Below are 17,834 nucleotides of genomic sequence, written 5' to 3' on the forward strand. Positions count from 1 at the left end.
TGAAAGCTCGCTAGTGGGCGCGGACAGAAAACAGTAAAATGCAGTAAAACTTGAGGTTCACGTTCGTTTATAATTAGTACGTCGCTTGTGCAATGTGTACCGACATAGAGCAATGTTTCTGCCTTACTATATTAGCTTCAAAGTTGGCAATAAATAACACTTCTTGTCGACATAAATTAGGTACGATACACTTATGAACACGATTGCTGAAGTTAGGAAGAGTTGGAAAATAAAAACTATGCACTTGCCTGCACTTAGGTAATCAAGTGTTTTCTAGCTACCACATAATTCTCCTGAAGGATTTATTCACGGACTTTGTAATAGTTGTCAGTGTTGATAAGAATTTCAAAAGTGACCTCCAAGTTTAAGACAAACCGGTGTTTCTGTAGGTCGAGTAAATTACGTCATTAGCACGTTCGGCAACAGAGCGATGATTCAAGTTGTGATATCGTAAGCATTCCTTCGCTTATACACACTACAGTCGCTTTTGATGACCATACGAACATTTAAATCATAATAGCCGATAGCCCATTAGTTGGTCACAATTGTGTTTGAGTAAGCCGAATACAATGAACGATGAACCAACCCATAAAGACCGGAAACGAGCTTTTCTATCTGTTGTTTAGACGTTTCCGATAACAAGTTGTGATTTACCTATAAATAAATACAGACTTCCCGTACTTTAAAAGCAAGTTATCAGTTACGTCATCGAGTCATCAAAGTATAGTGTCATTGCGAATTACGAAGGTCGATGGTATTATGATGCGGTTTCTTAGATAATTGATTAGTTACCTGGTATAACTGACCGTCTACCTATAAGGTTGTATAGAGCCTTCAGCGAGTTTCCTTATATCGACGCTAACGGTTAAGGGGTGTAGCAGACGGGTCATTGACCGCTCCTGCTCACTTTGGCGGGCGCCGCGCCCGCTATTACCCCACGACATGCACGCCGTGTATGGAAGAGAATCCCCAATTAAAATGTAACATGTTTTCACTGCAGTTTTAAAACTTTTGCTAGCTAGGTATGTTAGAATGACATATCTTATCCCTTTTTGTCATTACTCAGTAATACTAATGCATGAGTAATTAATACTGAGTTTCCTTGAATTTGTAAAACCTATTAAACGTTAGAATTGATCAATTGAATGCTGGAAACCGATTTGTTAAATCATCCTGTAGTTTTGTAAGCAACACTGCATTATTATCTGTATAATGATTATTTATGATTAAGATCTTTTTCATACACTTCCATTGTATTCTTGGTCACCTATTATATAACATTTAATATAAAAATGGACAATTACAAATAATACCCAAATCTAGAAAAAAATGTGTTAGTTAAGCAGCTTTTTTTTTAATTTCTCACTCTTGATTAATAATATATAATTTCCATATCAGAAGTAATTAAAGAAAAGGCTTATCCTTTCTTACACACCCTATAGAATCCTCGGTGAACTCAAATCTACTTATTGAGTGAGTAAATTGATTCTTGACATTATTAAATCATCATAATAATACTTTTTTATAAGATGTGAATCATCACTATTACTGAAACATCAAGTCGAAAAATAAATCTCTTTAGAAAATAATTAAGGAATTGTTATTGAAACTGTTTTCAGATCTGGCTTCGGTATCATCACTATAATAGTATAAAACAAAGTCGCTTTTTCTTTCCCTATGTCCCTTTGTACGCTTAAATCTTCAAAACTACGCAACTGATTTTCATACTGCTTTTTTTAATAGATAGAGTGATTAAAGAGGAAGGTTTATATGTATAATAACATGCATTAAATAGTGGAGAAATACTGTTATCCCGTGCGAAGATAGGGCAGGTCGCTAGTTAAAAACAAAACATGATGTTAAAGGTGTAACATAATCTGCGGCATAGTAGTGCCCCCACCAATACAAGCCAAGCAAAGCCCAAGAACACTATCTACCTTTTCTCAAAGCACTTCACCATATTTTTTTAACTTCCTAGCTTGAGAACTATATTTATACCAGATAAACATAATTTTTGAAATCATTTTAGTAGCAGATTTAATAAACCTATAGTTTCAATTGCTTAGTTCTTATACTTAAGATTTTATTGATACCTAAGATACTCAAATTTAGACACTAATATGTTATAGGTACTCCAAGCATTTATGCAGTCAAAATGTACCAGGGGCCCGATTCTCTAATTTTACTTAAGCAACATACGATTCACATTCGACTCGATTCGACTGAGATCCGATCCCGACTCGATTACGATTGAAGCGTATGTGGCATTCCGCAATTTTTTCTTTGAAATAAACGTTTTTATCCTTTTCTGTCATTCAATAATGAATCATTTCGTCTGCAAATGATTAACTATTGCAATATGATTGTAGAGCAAACTACCGTATAGACCAAAATCACCAAAATAGCAGACCAATCGCAAACCAATCGAATGTCGTTGGAATACGATTGGTCTTATATTAGTAGCAGAATGCCCGATATGGTTTTAACTGCTATTAGGATCATATTGCGATTCGATTTCTATTCGATTTTGACATTATTAACTTAGGAGAATTGGGACCCAGGCAGCTCAATGCTCACTAGTTTCTGCTTAACATTACATATTGACTTCATGACATCACACCTTGTAACATCAGTCAGTACCCAGCTAGGAATCATATCAATAATTAAAAATTCCTGTCTTTATTTTATAAATACTGTTTATTATACTTCTTGAATTTTATTAAGACAAGTAGGTAATGTGTTCATGTTTTATTTATAAATTATTATCTCACTCACATGTTTGTTTGCCTACTTGGTATTTTATCTTCAATATTGGTCAGTGTCATGTCAAGGGGTAGATAGTTTTGGGGAAAAAATATTTTGTTTATCTTTTAACTCTTTGTGCTACAAAGTAAACAACTGTCCAAGTTCAGGTTGAAAGTTATTGTCTCAAATGCTGTAACTTTATGGGCCACTTATGGACGAATGTGAATGAAAAACGTGCTAACATAATCTTCGTAATTATTACCTACTAGATTTTTAACATTATAAGGAGTGTTAGGGTGAAATAATTTATAATTAGGTCGCTCGTGGGCTGAACACTCAGCTGAAGTTTAAGTTTTAGATCAATACAGAAAACTAGTACTAAGGTTATTTAATATACTACATGAAACTCACCCTCACTATTCCACCAAAATCACTGTTTTGAAAGGATCAAATACATTTTAATTCATTTTTAAAAACAAGTAAACTAATCCAAGTTCACAAAATGTACTAAATTTATGAACTAATGAATGAAATGAATACCAATCATTCATCTATTACTCATCATTCGTTCTATAGTCGCGAAATCATTCTTTCAAAATATTTTTCTTGAAGTTCTGAAACCATATTGCCACGAACTCTTGTTTATTTTTTGTCATTATTTTGTTTTTATATACGGAAAATATAGGTGATAACTGTAAAATAATGTTATCATAGATATATTGTACATGCAAATGATTTACATTTGAACATATGCACTTATAAAATGAATCCTTGAAGTTATAAGAGTTTTAAAAATGAACAAATCATATGTTATGAACGCAATGTGGTTACAAATCGATTTTGTTCATTATGTTGGTTGCTTGTCGATCGTTCAGCCAATGAGACACTTCTGGCCTTTCTTCTTCGAAGAATATGGCCGACATTTTGATATTGCTGTCATGAAGATTTTTCAGTGACAAAATTTTAACTTTGTAGTTCTTCATGCACGGTTTTATGTTCCCAAATCGTTTTATTTTTTAATTGCTTAGACGGAGTGTAGTGTAAGCTATTTTATTTTTTGAAAATGGCAGCTGATCGCGAGATTGCTGCTGAAGACAGCATCAGAGTGGTTTGCCGATTTCGGCCACTGAATGACTCTGAAGAAAAAGCTGGATCAAAATTTATTGTGAAATTCCCTTCAGGACCCGATGACAATTGCATTTCTATAGGGGTAAGTTGAATTGATTTTGGTTGCAGGATTGCTTTCCCCTATCATCGCCCTAAATTAGATCATGATGACTAATACATTACGAGTTGTTCACCTGCTACGAAATGGCCTTTCTTTTTCATTCCGCTTCGATGGTTATGATTATGATCGTTTAAATTTAAAGAATCTTACCGAATAATCTCTGTCTAACTACAAACGTCTTTGTTTTGTCGAAAATCAATACAAATACCTCCTCGACCTTGACCTGAGTTGGTATACCACGATTTTAGCATTAATTGTACTGTATTTATTGGTTGAAAATATTTCAGTGCATAGCACTCAATATGGATCGTATTTTTCGTTAAATTAACTGCTTTCTTTTTAATTCTTATATTACCCTCATTTTGTATTTAAGGAATACTAAAATTATTCTAAGTTTTCTTATGTATCTTTAGGATTTATAAAATAGAACTACAAATAGTGCAATTTTATTTTTAAAAATGTGTTGATTGTTTTATGATCGATAATTATTTACCAGATCCTAATAATTAATTAGCACAGAAAATATCAACTTCTTGTAATGACTAAAAGATACAGTGCTAAATATATCAAGATGTTGGCCTTACTGACCCTATAATTATTACATAATTTATTGCATCCTGTAGACTCTGCAATTAGAACTATTAATTAGATTGGGATATTGGATATCACATCCAGCGTATGTGATGCATATATATATATGATGCATATGGATTTACTTTCAGTTTTTAGGCTAAAAAAGCATAATACCCATGAATTAAGAAATAACTATTAAATAAGGGGGTACCGATCTACCTTTTCGTAGGCATTGCATTTGTGCAAAAAAATATACAATTTATCTTTTGATATTGATAAGCGGTCATATCACATTCTGATCTATTTTTACATAAAAACTTATTATAGTGTAAATATTATTGATATAATTTGATGTAGAGTATATAAATTGGGTCTCATTAAGTTCCTGAAATGCTGCAGAGTAAAGTTTATTGACTGTCTAGGTGATGATGTCAGATACTTATGTATGTTGACCTGATTCATCTTGGGATGTATGAACAGTCTATCTACAGTATGTTTTAGCTTCAGACTAGTTTAGACTGTACAGGAAACATTTTGAAATGAGGTTTCTATAAATAAACTGTTAATAATACTGCCTACCAATACATTGAACTCCTTAGTCAAACATGTGAAATAACAGTAATACAAAATTAATTGATAATAATTTAATCAACCAGTGATTTGGTTTTACATTATAATATTTAGTATCTTAAGTCTGAGCAATATATTAAAAAAATCAATCTGAAGTCAATAACCTAAAAGCAACATGGCACAGACTAGAGATCCATTTTGTCAGAAAGCCCACATAAGTATCCAGTAAATTAGCCTTGGAAGGGAAGTGCCTGTTTAACACCTAATTTCAGACAATGAGTCAAGTATTTATACAAACCAGAACTTGATTAATACTATTATAGAGCTAAGCTGCTACCATATAAGGCTTATAAACTTATTATTTACTGTATTTTTAGATTTTTTTGACTTTATATTTAAACTTTCATTAAATAAAACTTATGTCTCAGTATTTTGATGCAGGAAATGATTCTGATAATGAAACATGATACAATCTTGGTATATTTTTTTTTGTGAAAGCCTTTGGCCTTCATAATTAATGAATGTTGCAATAAAGATGATTATTTTCATGAACTGCCTTGTTTGGTGTATCATATGGAATGCATTTTAAAACAAAAATATTATGTGTTAACATATGTGTTGAAATGTTTTAACTTTAAACATTGTAAGAGAGATTCATCTAAGAAATGACTAATACACTAACAATTTGAACTATATCAATCATGCAACAGTAATATGCAGTTATGAATCTAGTTTTATATACTACTATATAATATACAATCAGTATTGAAAAGAGTTAGTTTTCAAGTAACAAACAAGAGGTAATATTCTTTTCTACTGACATAAAACATTTGAACATTATATCATATACTTATGGGCAATAAATACTCTTTACAATGTCTTGCATTCTACACAAGAGTTATTTAGAATGAAACTTTCATAATAGTATGTCTGAATTGCGTATTCAATTCATTCTTAATTTTCAACATTTTATTTCATTTATAATTATTATGCTATGTATGTCACTTATTTGCAATAAAAATATTTTTAGGGTAAAGTATACTTGTTTGACAAAGTATTCAAACCAAATGCAACCCAAGAGAAGGTCTACAATGAAGCTGCCAAGAGTATCGTGTCTGATGTGCTGGCTGGTTACAACGGCACTATTTTTGCATATGGACAGACCAGTTCAGGAAAAACGCATACTATGGAAGGTGTCATAGGTATGTCTAGTGAATTAGGTTATAACCTTGTAAAATACACCTTATTATCATCTCTAATGAAATATTTTCGTATTTTAGGGGATCCAGGGAAACAGGGTATAATTCCACGGATAGTAAATGATATATTCAATCATATTTATGCCATGGAAGAGAACTTGGAATTTCACATTAAAGTGTCATACTTTGAAATTTACATGGACAAGATCAGGGATTTGTTAGATGGTAAGAGACACAATATTTAATTTAAATGAATTCCTTTCTAGTTTTTAAGATATCTAACAGATCAAATTGTCTTTTACAGTTTCAAAAGTGAACCTCAGTGTTCATGAAGACAAAAACAGAGTCCCATTTGTCAAAGGTGCTACAGAAAGATTTGTGTCAAGTCCTGAGGAAGTGTTTGAAGTTATTGAGGAGGGCAAATCAAATCGACACATTGCAGTCACAAGTAAGTACTAAATACATATGAAAATACAAAATAGTTGTGTTATGTTCACTTACTAACCAACAATTTTTACTTCAGACATGAATGAACATTCATCTAGATCTCATTCTGTCTTCCTCATAAATGTAAAACAAGAGAACCTCGAAAATCAAAAGAAACTTTCGGGCAAGTTATATCTGGTGGACTTGGCTGGTTCTGAAAAGGTAACTTTTATTGCAATTCTGTTTTGTGACTTATTATGTTGATATTTCAACCTTCACTAGTTAACGCGCATTTATAACATAATTTGTATTCTACGAGTGTTATAATTATGATAAATCCAATAAACCAGAATCACCTATCAAGAAAAATGTTTTAACAGGTTTCTAAAACTGGTGCTGAAGGTACAGTCCTTGATGAAGCTAAAAACATTAACAAATCACTGTCGGCGTTGGGTAATGTAATTTCTGCATTGGCTGATGGAAACAAATCACATATTCCGTACAGAGACTCTAAACTGACGCGTATCTTACAAGAGTCTCTCGGTGGTAACGCTAGGACCACTATCGTCATCTGTTGTTCCCCCGCGTCGTTCAACGAGAGCGAGACCAAAAGTACACTTGACTTTGGTAAAAGGTATGTGTATTGTTTGTTATAAAGTTTTAGCTGCATCAGTGATTAGAATGAAACAAATGTAATTAATGACTGTGCAAACATGCGTCATCAATGCAAAAGACAGTCATCACTAAGGACACAATTTTTGATTCATTTATATTTATTTTCCTCCATAATTTTATGTTTGCTTTGACATGTAATACTTTTGTAGAGCCAAGACTGTCAAGAACGTTGTCTGCGTCAACGAGGAGCTTACTGCTGAGGAATGGAAGCGTCGTTACGAGAGAGAAAAGGAGAAGGTGGCCAGGCTGAAGGGCAAGGTCAGGATTTTCTCATACATTACATAGTTCTACCTCTAGAGGGCAACATTATTTCATTACATAATTATTTTATCAGGTCGAAAAACTGGAGGCAGAGTTGAACCGCTGGCGTTCTGGCGAGACCGTGCGCATCGAAGAACAAGTCAACCTGCAAGAAATCGAAGCCGTCACTCCCGTTACGTCATTCATTGAAGAGAAACCACCTGCGGCGGTATGTAATGATTCATTCAATGAACCATATCAGTATGGGATGTTCATAAGAATCCATGTAATACAGATGAATGGAGTACAATTAACAACAACTATTGTAACTGGTAGAACATTCCTTTGTTATAAACAGTTATACAAGACCTTGAAATGGCTTATGCTGTTTTGATAAACGTAATGTTTAACGAGGTTCTATAAACGCATGTATGTAGCAGTAGAAGGACATACTTAGAATGTTGACCTTATTCGTGACGTCCTTCAAAAAGGTCAGGCGTAAATGCCTTATCAACATCAAAACCTAATGATTGTATTTTCTTAAAAGACGCGTTTTTTTATGAGTTGGGGATGAAACAATTTGTCTTTTTTAGCCGGTACCGGTTGCGGTATCCAGTGCCGTGGAAGATGCGGCAATGCAAGGCAAACTGGAGGCCCTGTACCAACAGCTGGACGACAAAGACGAGGAGATCAACCAGCACTCGCAGCTGGTGGAGAAACTCAAGGACCAGATGATGGAGCAGGAGGAACTCATTGCCTGCACCAGGTTAGTCATTTGTAAAGTTTTATACATTCTAGCTTCCGCCTGTGGCTTCACTCGCATCAAGGGGAAACTGATTCTGGCACCTGTATTACAAAGAAACAGATGTAAAACCTACTTTACTTTCGTCAAAATTCGCACATAATATTGGTCTGTTATATGTTAGAACATTGTTTTTTAACTATTTAGACCACTCTGAATACTCCTTTTGCTGTATCCAAACAGAAAAACTATAACCATACCTAGCTTTAAGTTTCTTCAACACCTATTATAACATTATGGCCTATAAATAAATATATGAATATGAAATATTCCTATCAGACGCGACTACGAGGCTCTGCAAGGCGACATGAACCGCATCCAGCAAGAGAACGAGGCCGCTAAGGAGGAGGTCAAGGAGGTGCTGCAGGCGCTCGAGGAGCTCGCCGTCAACTACGACCAGAAGTCGCAGGAGGTCGACAGCAAGAGCCGCGAGTGTGACCAGCTCTCTGAGGAGTTGCAGACCAAGCAGGTATGTGGTTTTGTATACTTAGCTATTTTTTCAGCTGAAATAGAATGAATGAAAGAGTTAGTGGTACGTCTTAGATAAGCAAGAAATATTGGATACGTAAACATACCGGACTAGTATTTTAGTCTAGTTTAAAATGTGGAAGTTGCTTTCAAAGTTACTTATTCGTTAAACGACAACAATCTATTATTTTGTCATCAGAGTGCCTTGGCCAGTGCAACATCCGAACTCCAGCAACTTCGCGACTTGTCAGCTCACCAGCGCAAACGCATTGCTGAACTGCTGACCAACCTCTTGAGAGACCTTGCCGAGATTGGCGCCGCCGTCGGGGGCTCCGAACTGGACTTCAAACTGAACGTCGACACTGTTGGCAAGCTTGAGGAAGAGTTCACTGTGGCACGGCTCCATATTAGCAAGATGAAGAGCGAGGTCAAGAATATAGTGCAGAGATGCCACTCGCTCGAGTCCGCTAATATTGACGCTAACCAGAAGGTGTGTATTCAATTTATAAGTTGATAATTTAATTTTGTCATCAAATTATCTTTACTTTTTTCTCTATCTGTGTATTATTTTTATTATGGTTCATCCCTGACTGACTTTAAGAGACCTTCACTATCAGATGTTTAGGAAGAAACATTGGCTTTAACTTTGAGTGCAAGAAGAAGTTCCACGCGTATTGGAGGAACTGAAGAAAGTAACTATTACCATCGAAGCTTCTAAATATGGCGTTTGTTGTACAGATTGAGGAGTATGAGCGCTCGCTGGGCGAGTGCCGGCTGCTGATCTCTCAGCACGAGGCGCGCTGCGCGTCGCTGGCCGAGTCCATGCGCGAGGCCGAGAACAAGAAGCGACAGCTCGAGGAGGCTGCCGATGCTCTGCGCGAGGAGTGTGCTCGACTGCAGGTCAGTTAAATTCTATGTAGGCAGGAATATTGCAGCAAGAAGATTTTATTCGCAAATGAAGGCTTGTCGATAGTCAATTGCTGAATTTTGAGGAACATATATCAGGTTCATTTAACCATTTGTAGAGTGAAGTTAATGTATGAAATGTTAAAAGATTGTAATAGTATAAATGATTGGGAAAACCTGCAAGCTCAAATGATTTCAAGCCCTACTTTACATGTCGAATAGGGACTAGTCAACCGGATAAGATATACCGCCGTTCTCAATATTCTATCAGTTGTCTTGCCTACTATAGATAGAATTTTCACATAAACCCTATGCAAGCAATGTCCAATTCCAGTCTCTAATAAACAAAACAACAGATACGGCAGAATATTTTGAACGTTAGTTAATGTATGATGATCGTGTGCAGGCGGCGGAGCGCGTGCAGCTGGCGGCGGCGGAGCAGCGCGCGGACTCGCAGGTGCGCAGCGCGCTGGAGGCGCAGCTGGAGCAGCTCCGCACGGCGCACGCCACGCAGCTGGCCGCGCTGCGCGACGAGCTCGCCGCGCTGCAGCGCCACCACCAGGACCTCAAGGAGTCAGTACCACCACTACTATACTAGCACTCTTTCTATATGTCTTAATATAACTTCAGACAATTGACACCATCTTTCCATCCAAAATATTCCATCTTCCACTAAGTTATAGTTAACATTTTAGAGTGTACAGGAAAGAACAAAAACCCTACCATAATGAATTAAAAACACAATATTAACGTGCTTTCATTTGTCCACAGTACGTACCAGGAACTGACGCTGGCTCGCCAGCAACTCCAGGACGACTACGAGAAGCTGAAGCGCGAGGAGGCCGACAAGTCTGCCAAGCTCAAGGAACTCATGTTAGTGTCACGTTCACCGCGACGTATTCTCGATAAAGCCGAGAAAGAGGTCGTCAATCAGCAGATGGTGCTGAAAGACGAGAGCGATAACTTTAGGGACTACATCATGTCGCCGAAGAGGGAGAAACTAGGATTTGCATATGGAATGGGCCTTGATATTGAAAAAGCTTCTGCCAAAGAGGAGAAGTCGCTCTCGGCAATCCCCAAGTCCTCAAGTCCCCGTCACTCCTGCAACATCCACCCCCTCCAACTGCATCTACTAATATCTGTCACCATGATCCTACTCACCCATCGTTATCCACAAATTGTTGTTTTGGTTTAAGCTTCGTTACATGTTTTCTGTGATATGTATGTGGATCTCTGTACACCAGACAATATTTTTTGCAGTGCCTTTAAATTCAGCAATAATTGTTTAAGCCAATCGGAATTGGTTTTAGTGGGCATGTTATTTTATTGAAAATATGTCAAATGAGACCAGCTCAGATTATAGTAAAATTCCATGAATAGATTGCTGAACAAAGTGATGACTATAGCTCAGTTTATTTAATACGAGTGTGAGAGATCCATACATTTATTTGTTCGGTTAAATAATAGCAACGCTATCATGACTCGCGACTGGCTTACATTTCCACAAGTTTAGCAAATAGTACAAATACCTAAATCGGTCATATAGTCGTAATTTGATGTAAGCCAGTTGTGATTTTATTGTTGTTTTGATATTCAAAACGGTATGTTCATATTTTTTTAAGCATTTTTAACGCTTGGCTTTAATGACTAATCATGACACCAGTCGATAAAGCATTTAATGCCTAGTCAATCATAGACTTTATATTAATTATTTTGCTTGTAAGATAATTTTAATATTTGAATGTTGTAGTATTCTGCTATATTGTAGCATGTTCTTATTACCGTTCGTATTTACTTAGCATGAACTTTTTCATAAAAAAACTGTGAAGACTGTAGTAGAATAACTGAAGCAATATTCTATACTACATTGCGTCATTAAAATCGCGTTGTGATCATTCCGGTTGTTAATATTAATATGACGATAAAAGCGTATATGAACGGTTGCGCCTTTTATGTTGTTCATGTCACTGCCTTACTGCGTTGTTTACTAGCCGATATTTGTACAGCTGCGACAAATATTCCTTATAACGGATTTCGTTTTTAAAAACGATGTGTTCTTAGATTTATTTACAATTGATAGCGTAACGTTAAATTACTTAACCCCTAGTCGTTTGTTAGAACAGCTTGTATTGCTGTAATACGTAAATTATCAACTATTATAAATTGACGTTGATGCTTGCACAAATTAGTCGCAAATATACGAAGCAGCAATTTAAAACAATAAAGTAAAACAATATTTTCATGTAAATATAGCTGTAAATAATCTTGAGTGTTTGTATAGAGAGTCGGCGAGTAATATTTTTATCAAACTATTTTTTTATACAATTTGAGAACCGTTATAGCCAACTTCGCATGGATATAATCGTGTTTCGGTACAATAGAGTTCATCTCACCGTTTGTCCATATAAGGTCTTATACTTAATCAAAGTTATTAGAGACGATTTAGATGATAGATACATTGATAGGTAATTTAAAGTAAGATAACAGGCGATATGGAACCATTTAGTAATAATTTTGTTTATAACTGTCATGTCTGTTTTAAGGCATTTACAGTTAAGAACCATTTTAGCATTCCTCAATTAATATCACACAGTATTGAATCGCATTTAACGAATATTGTAATATTGCATGAAGCATAATTCATTCCACTATTATGTTTGTCATTACTCTAGTATTTGATTGCATTTTACCGCATTAAATGATTCCTAGTGTCCATGTCACTTCCCTAGTCTGTGTGCACTCGAACTGCCGAAGAGTGATTGTCGCCTCTGTGTTTAAGATACCGCAACAAAACTCCTCTCAATCTTTGGGACAATGTTATCGAGACATGTATTTGATTGGCATGTAACTTAAACACACTAGGCGTACCTTTGGTCTGGCAATTTAATCGATGCAATTTAGAACATTCCTCCTTCAATACACTCTTCTAGATTAAATTGCTTGAAAGAAGCGATAAAACGTTTATGTGTTACACATTGTTATGATTGATGTAAGTACAATGTAGACGTAGTGCGAGGTCTTGTAACGCCTTACGCTTTTTACTTTTGAGTTATCATTTTATTCCGCACGTATCCCATTCATATTCATTCTGCCGAGGGTTGGCATTTTCTAAAACATACGGCCTAAGTACAAGGAGCGGCGATGTATATGGATGGGTGCGTGCTGGCAGTTAGATAGCTCACATCTGTTCGCAGGTAATAAGGGGTGGCCATTAACTATCATTAAGTTCCATTGTTTTTAAGTTTACTAATTATACGTGTTGTTATAAACAGTCAAAGCGTGGAGCGGCGTGAACAAGCACGCGCTGATCTTAAAGGATTGGAAGACACTGTGGCCAAGGAGCTGCAGACACTGCATAATCTGCGCAAGCTGTTTGTACAGGACTTGCAGGTGAGCACATTACTATTAACCTCAAAAATACAGATAATTTTGAATACAGATAAGTTCGTACCTATTGTAACGCTGTTGTTACCTCTCGCGCAGGCAAGGATAAAGAAATCCAACAACTCGGAGGAAGGTGCCGAAGAAGAGGGCGGTTCTTTGGCTCAGAAGCAGAAGATCTCATTCTTGGAGAACAACTTGGAACAGTTGACGAAGGTGCACAAGCAACTCGTGCGCGACAACGCAGACCTGCGCTGCGAAGTGCCCAAGCTTGAGAAGCGTCTGCGAGCCACCATGGAGCGCGTCAAGGCGCTGGAGACGGCACTCAAGGTAAATTACATAATTATAACTAGAACATAACAAAAAAATATTTGATTATCTACATGTATCTACTTGCTTCGCGTTATCTACAGTGTGACTTATGTGCGTTCTGTTTGTGGTTGACAGGAAGCAAAGGACGGCGCTATGCGTGACCGTAAGAGATATCAATTTGAAGTTGACAGAATTAAGGAAGCAGTGCGTGCGAAGAATCTCGCCCGGCGAGGCCCACAAGCCCAAATTGGTAAGCAGAACAGAATGAGAAATAAATTGTCTCTGAAGAAAAACGTATGTACCTAATAAACATTGTCCTTTTTCAGCGAAACCCATCCGCGCTGGTGGCGGGCACCTCGTGGGCGGCGGAGCTCCCGGCGTGGTGCGGCCGGCGCCCGCGCAAGATATCAAACGAAAATCTATCATTGTTGGCGCACGAGGTCAGTTACACGTTTTAAACTTAACGAGTCTATTTAAATACCATTTTGAAAGTCTCGATGCTTATTTTGGATTTACTTATTTTTTACAGATGAGAGTTGAAGAGATAGCAGTTACATCATAGAGAATTTAAATGAAACTTCATAGATGTACCTTACAGGGGCGACGAAAATAATTATTTTAAATCATAACCATTATTATAACTATGTGTTTATGGAAAGCCTAATAATAAGTGCAACAAAAAAAAAAGAAAAATATTGGTAGTATTCTCTTAGGCTTAATGTTTTGGGCTACCTAATATTAACGTCTATAAGTGCACATGGATTTAGAACAGTTAATAGCTTTCTGCGATATAATATATCAGGTTTCATATAAATTCGATATAATACCAGTTCTAAATAAAAGTATTACGGTTTGAGCAGACCGAAGCTTCAATGGTCTTTTAATGTTGCTATTTTTAAATCAGATATAATATTTTTATGAAATGACAAAAAGTATTAATTTAGTTTCTCATTATGGATGCTTAAACTCGATTAAAATGTTTGATGAACTTAGAGATTATTTATCTGCATGAGGAAGAAATGCAGCAAACTGAGACGTGAGCAATCATTCAGTACAAAGACATACCGAGCCAGTTACCAATTGTGTGAAATAAACGGGATATAAGTGCTCTCATTTCTTTCTCATATGGGTATAAAACAATTTCCAAGATGCAATATCTCGTTATCTTTAAGAATATGCTGTGAATTAATTGCAGACTTGCATATGCTGCCGCACAAATAAAATAAAAATAAAAAAAGCAAAAAAAATATATTAATATGTATGTTACTGTCGGCGTTGTTATCAATTCCACGTGTGGTGGCAAATGCAGAGCAGTGTGCATCTTCAATGTGTAGTTGTAGTTTAAGCTTCTTTAATATATATTTTTATATATTGTGATAAGCGTTGATATGCCGGCATGCGAGCATTTATTTAGTTAACGAAACGAAAACCTTTGGTATAAATATGTTCACAAGGTGTCATGGGTGATAACGAGAAAATTCATAATAATTCAGATACATAAAGCTTCAGGTATCCGCTCATACCCGGTGAGTTAGCATTGGTTCCACGTGCATGTGCCTGGACGACTTGCTGCAACAAGCAAGTTCACTGTCACTAGGCACGGTCTGCGCCAGATTGATACGCGATTCGATTTTAGTGGGCGATTTTTATATTCAAGTATGAATATGAAAATCTCTTTCAACTAATCACATTTAGCTCCAGTGACTTGAAATATTAAACTAACGGTACGTTTGTTACTGCTTGAAACATTTTACACACACATAGTTGTTGCATAATTGTAGGTTATCATTCATTGCACCTTTCGCTTAGTCCCTCCTTATGCGCGTCACCTTCACGTTAGCTTGTGAGCTGTGATGTTTTTTTAGCAAATATTTTACTTTTGTATTGCGTCTTTCTTGTAACTGTCTCAGTAGTAATTTTAGTCACTAAGTTACAATATCGGCTCTTATAATATAGTCTGTAACAATTAAGAAAGTATATTTTTAATGAAATGTATGGCATATTTCACTTCGGATCATAGTCTGACATCAGTTCACTCGAAAAATATTAACTTGAAATAGAAACGGCGTATAACATGTTTGATTGGTTAATAAAGTTCTCTATTTGCTTTAGGATACATCAGCTTTGCAGTAGATCTGTAACTTATATAAGTACTTATGAATTAATCACGACGGATCGCAGTCCGGCATAGGCTTGCTGCGAGGAAGCAGTGCAGGGCCTGTGCTCAGGCTGCGTACTATGAGGAGTTATGGAACTACAGCCGACTACATGTCCAGAAAACCAAAGATGAATCACAAGTTTTAGATTTATTGTTCGAGATTACTTACCAGCTGAAATTTAATGTAAGCCCCGAATTACTCAATGGTTCCAAAGCTCCTTAGTGTGTTGCAATACATTTATATCGGTTAGATGTAAAGATGTAGTAAATTATTTCACACTTAATTTAGATACATAATTTTTATCATATTTTTATTTATTGTATTACATAAAACTAAATTAACTCGTTTTTGTTCACTTTTGAAGTGTAATAAATGCGCTTTTTTTATTACCTCTATATTATTTTAAAATCATGATCAAATACATATATTTTACATTCAAAATTAGAGATGCCTACAAAGATGCATTCCACGAGGAAAGCACATTGTATCTTTGTTAATCTTTAAGATGATAGTTGTTTTGTTAAAATGTAGTTGAAGAGGCTATCCTCGGTTTCCACTCGCCTGTTGCATAGATAGCTCTCGCCGGAGGCAGACGCGCCCGGTGGTGGGCAACCCCAACCGACAGGCTTGCCTTTGCACCAAGTGATTTAGTTTGTATTGACATCTTTTGTATCATGTATTTTAATATATGGGAAATTCTCAGAAAGAGTGTTTTCTTGATTTTTTTTATTTATTAAAAATAAAATCATGAATTTATTTGCTAAAGCGTTTTTTATTGATACCTGAAATCCTTTCATGATTCAGTGTGATGGTATTTTTTGGAAAGTTTTGCGCGGTCGGGGCGCTAAGGGTCGATATATACTAGCGCAGAGTCGAAGCGCATCGAAGCTTCATGGACATTCATGCCTCCTCTCGAGCGCCACTCGCCATGAAGTGAAACAGTGAAATGTAACTGTTGTGGGGTGTTCTGACCAGATTTGTCAGCAGTTGAGCAGTCGTGCGCACAGTGTATATTGTAGTCTTTGGTGCGCACTACGCAAGTTCGGCCAGGGGCCCGATTCTCCTAAGTTAATAATGTCAAAATCGAGTAGAAATCGAATCGCAATATGATCGCAATAGCAGTTTTAACCATATCGGGCATTCTGCTACTAATAAAAGACCAATCGTATTCGATTGACATTTGATTGGTGTGCGATTGGTCTGCTATTTTGGTGATTTTGGTCCATACGGTAGTTTGCTGTACAATCATTTTGCAATCGTAAATCATTTGCAGACAAAATGATTCATTATTGAATGGCAGACAAGGATAAAAAAGTTTATTTCAAAGAAAAAATAGCGGAATGCCACATACGCTTCAATCGTAATCGAGTCGGGATCGGATCTCAGTCGAATCGAGTCGAACGTGAATCGTATGACGCTTAAGTAAAATTAGGAGAATCGGGGCCCAGTCGTTCAACGTCGCTAGAGATGTAAAGGTGCGTACGGATTGCGCGTACCCTGGTACGCGTACTCAGTTTACGCGTATCCGGAACGCCTAGTCCATACCTGCAGCTACGCGTTCACTCTTGGGGTACGCGTACCGCGCGAGCCAACTCGCAGCGCGAGCCACCGTCAGTCGGTTTTTGGTGGCGCGTCAAAGAGAACGCACGCGGCCGGCTACGCTATATTTGGACGGCAAAATGAATAAACACGCGTGTTCTTCGAGCAGCCCCGGATCTAGGGGGGGGCAAGCCGGGGCCCATGCCCCGGGCGGCAAAATAAGGCGGCTGCCTGATTTTAAATCCTACATCACAGATTACCATAATAGTTACCTACAGGGCCGTCTTAACCTATGGTGCAAGGTGTGCGAATAACCAGGGCGCCTCGGTCTCAGGGGCGCCGCGGGACACCCCACCCGTTTGATAAGGAACTTCCATTGTATCATGATAATGACAAGCAAAGTTTCTAAAAAAGTCGCCTTCGCTTTGTTTAATTGATCATTTTGATTATTTTTCACTTTTAACATCCTCCAAGTAAGTGAAAAAATTCTCGCTCGCTACGCTCGCGGCTAAATGACAATTTATGTGCTGTTTTTCTGATTGTTTATTATTTTTATTGACGCACCGAATCAACGAACACAAATGGCACTCGCTCTAATCACGGTTTCTTTT

At 36.8% G+C, this 17,834-nt stretch overlaps 2 protein-coding genes across 3 annotated transcripts in view; one reads left to right on the forward strand and one right to left on the reverse strand.

Annotated features, from left to right (window-relative positions):
• The window catches only part of LOC124631070 (integrin beta-PS), a 31,863-nt gene extending 28,565 nt beyond the window's left edge, over positions 1-3,298 (reverse strand). For both annotated transcript variants that reach the window (XR_006984474.1, XM_047165208.1), the window contains exon 1: positions 3,157-3,298. The gene's annotated coding sequence lies outside the window, so the exon portion shown is untranslated. The remainder of the gene's footprint in view (positions 1-3,156) is intronic.
• A 318-nt stretch (positions 3,299-3,616) lies between these two features.
• On the forward strand, positions 3,617-16,449 carry LOC124630937 (kinesin heavy chain). The gene is made up of 19 exons (XM_047164980.1): positions 3,617-3,955; positions 6,147-6,318; positions 6,397-6,540; positions 6,620-6,763; positions 6,839-6,963; positions 7,122-7,375; positions 7,566-7,674; positions 7,751-7,885; positions 8,250-8,422; positions 8,738-8,927; positions 9,126-9,416; positions 9,665-9,826; positions 10,239-10,405; positions 10,604-10,705; positions 13,105-13,222; positions 13,316-13,543; positions 13,661-13,775; positions 13,852-13,965; positions 14,055-16,449. Exons 1-19 carry the CDS (start codon positions 3,809-3,811, stop codon positions 14,063-14,065), a joined length of 2,901 nt encoding a protein of 966 aa, XP_047020936.1. The 5' UTR covers positions 3,617-3,808; the 3' UTR covers positions 14,066-16,449.
• Positions 16,450-17,834: the final 1,385 nt, after the last annotated feature.

This window comes from Helicoverpa zea, chromosome 6 (genome assembly GCF_022581195.2).
Source record: "Helicoverpa zea isolate HzStark_Cry1AcR chromosome 6, ilHelZeax1.1, whole genome shotgun sequence".
Taxonomy (NCBI): Eukaryota; Metazoa; Arthropoda; class Insecta; order Lepidoptera; family Noctuidae; genus Helicoverpa; species Helicoverpa zea.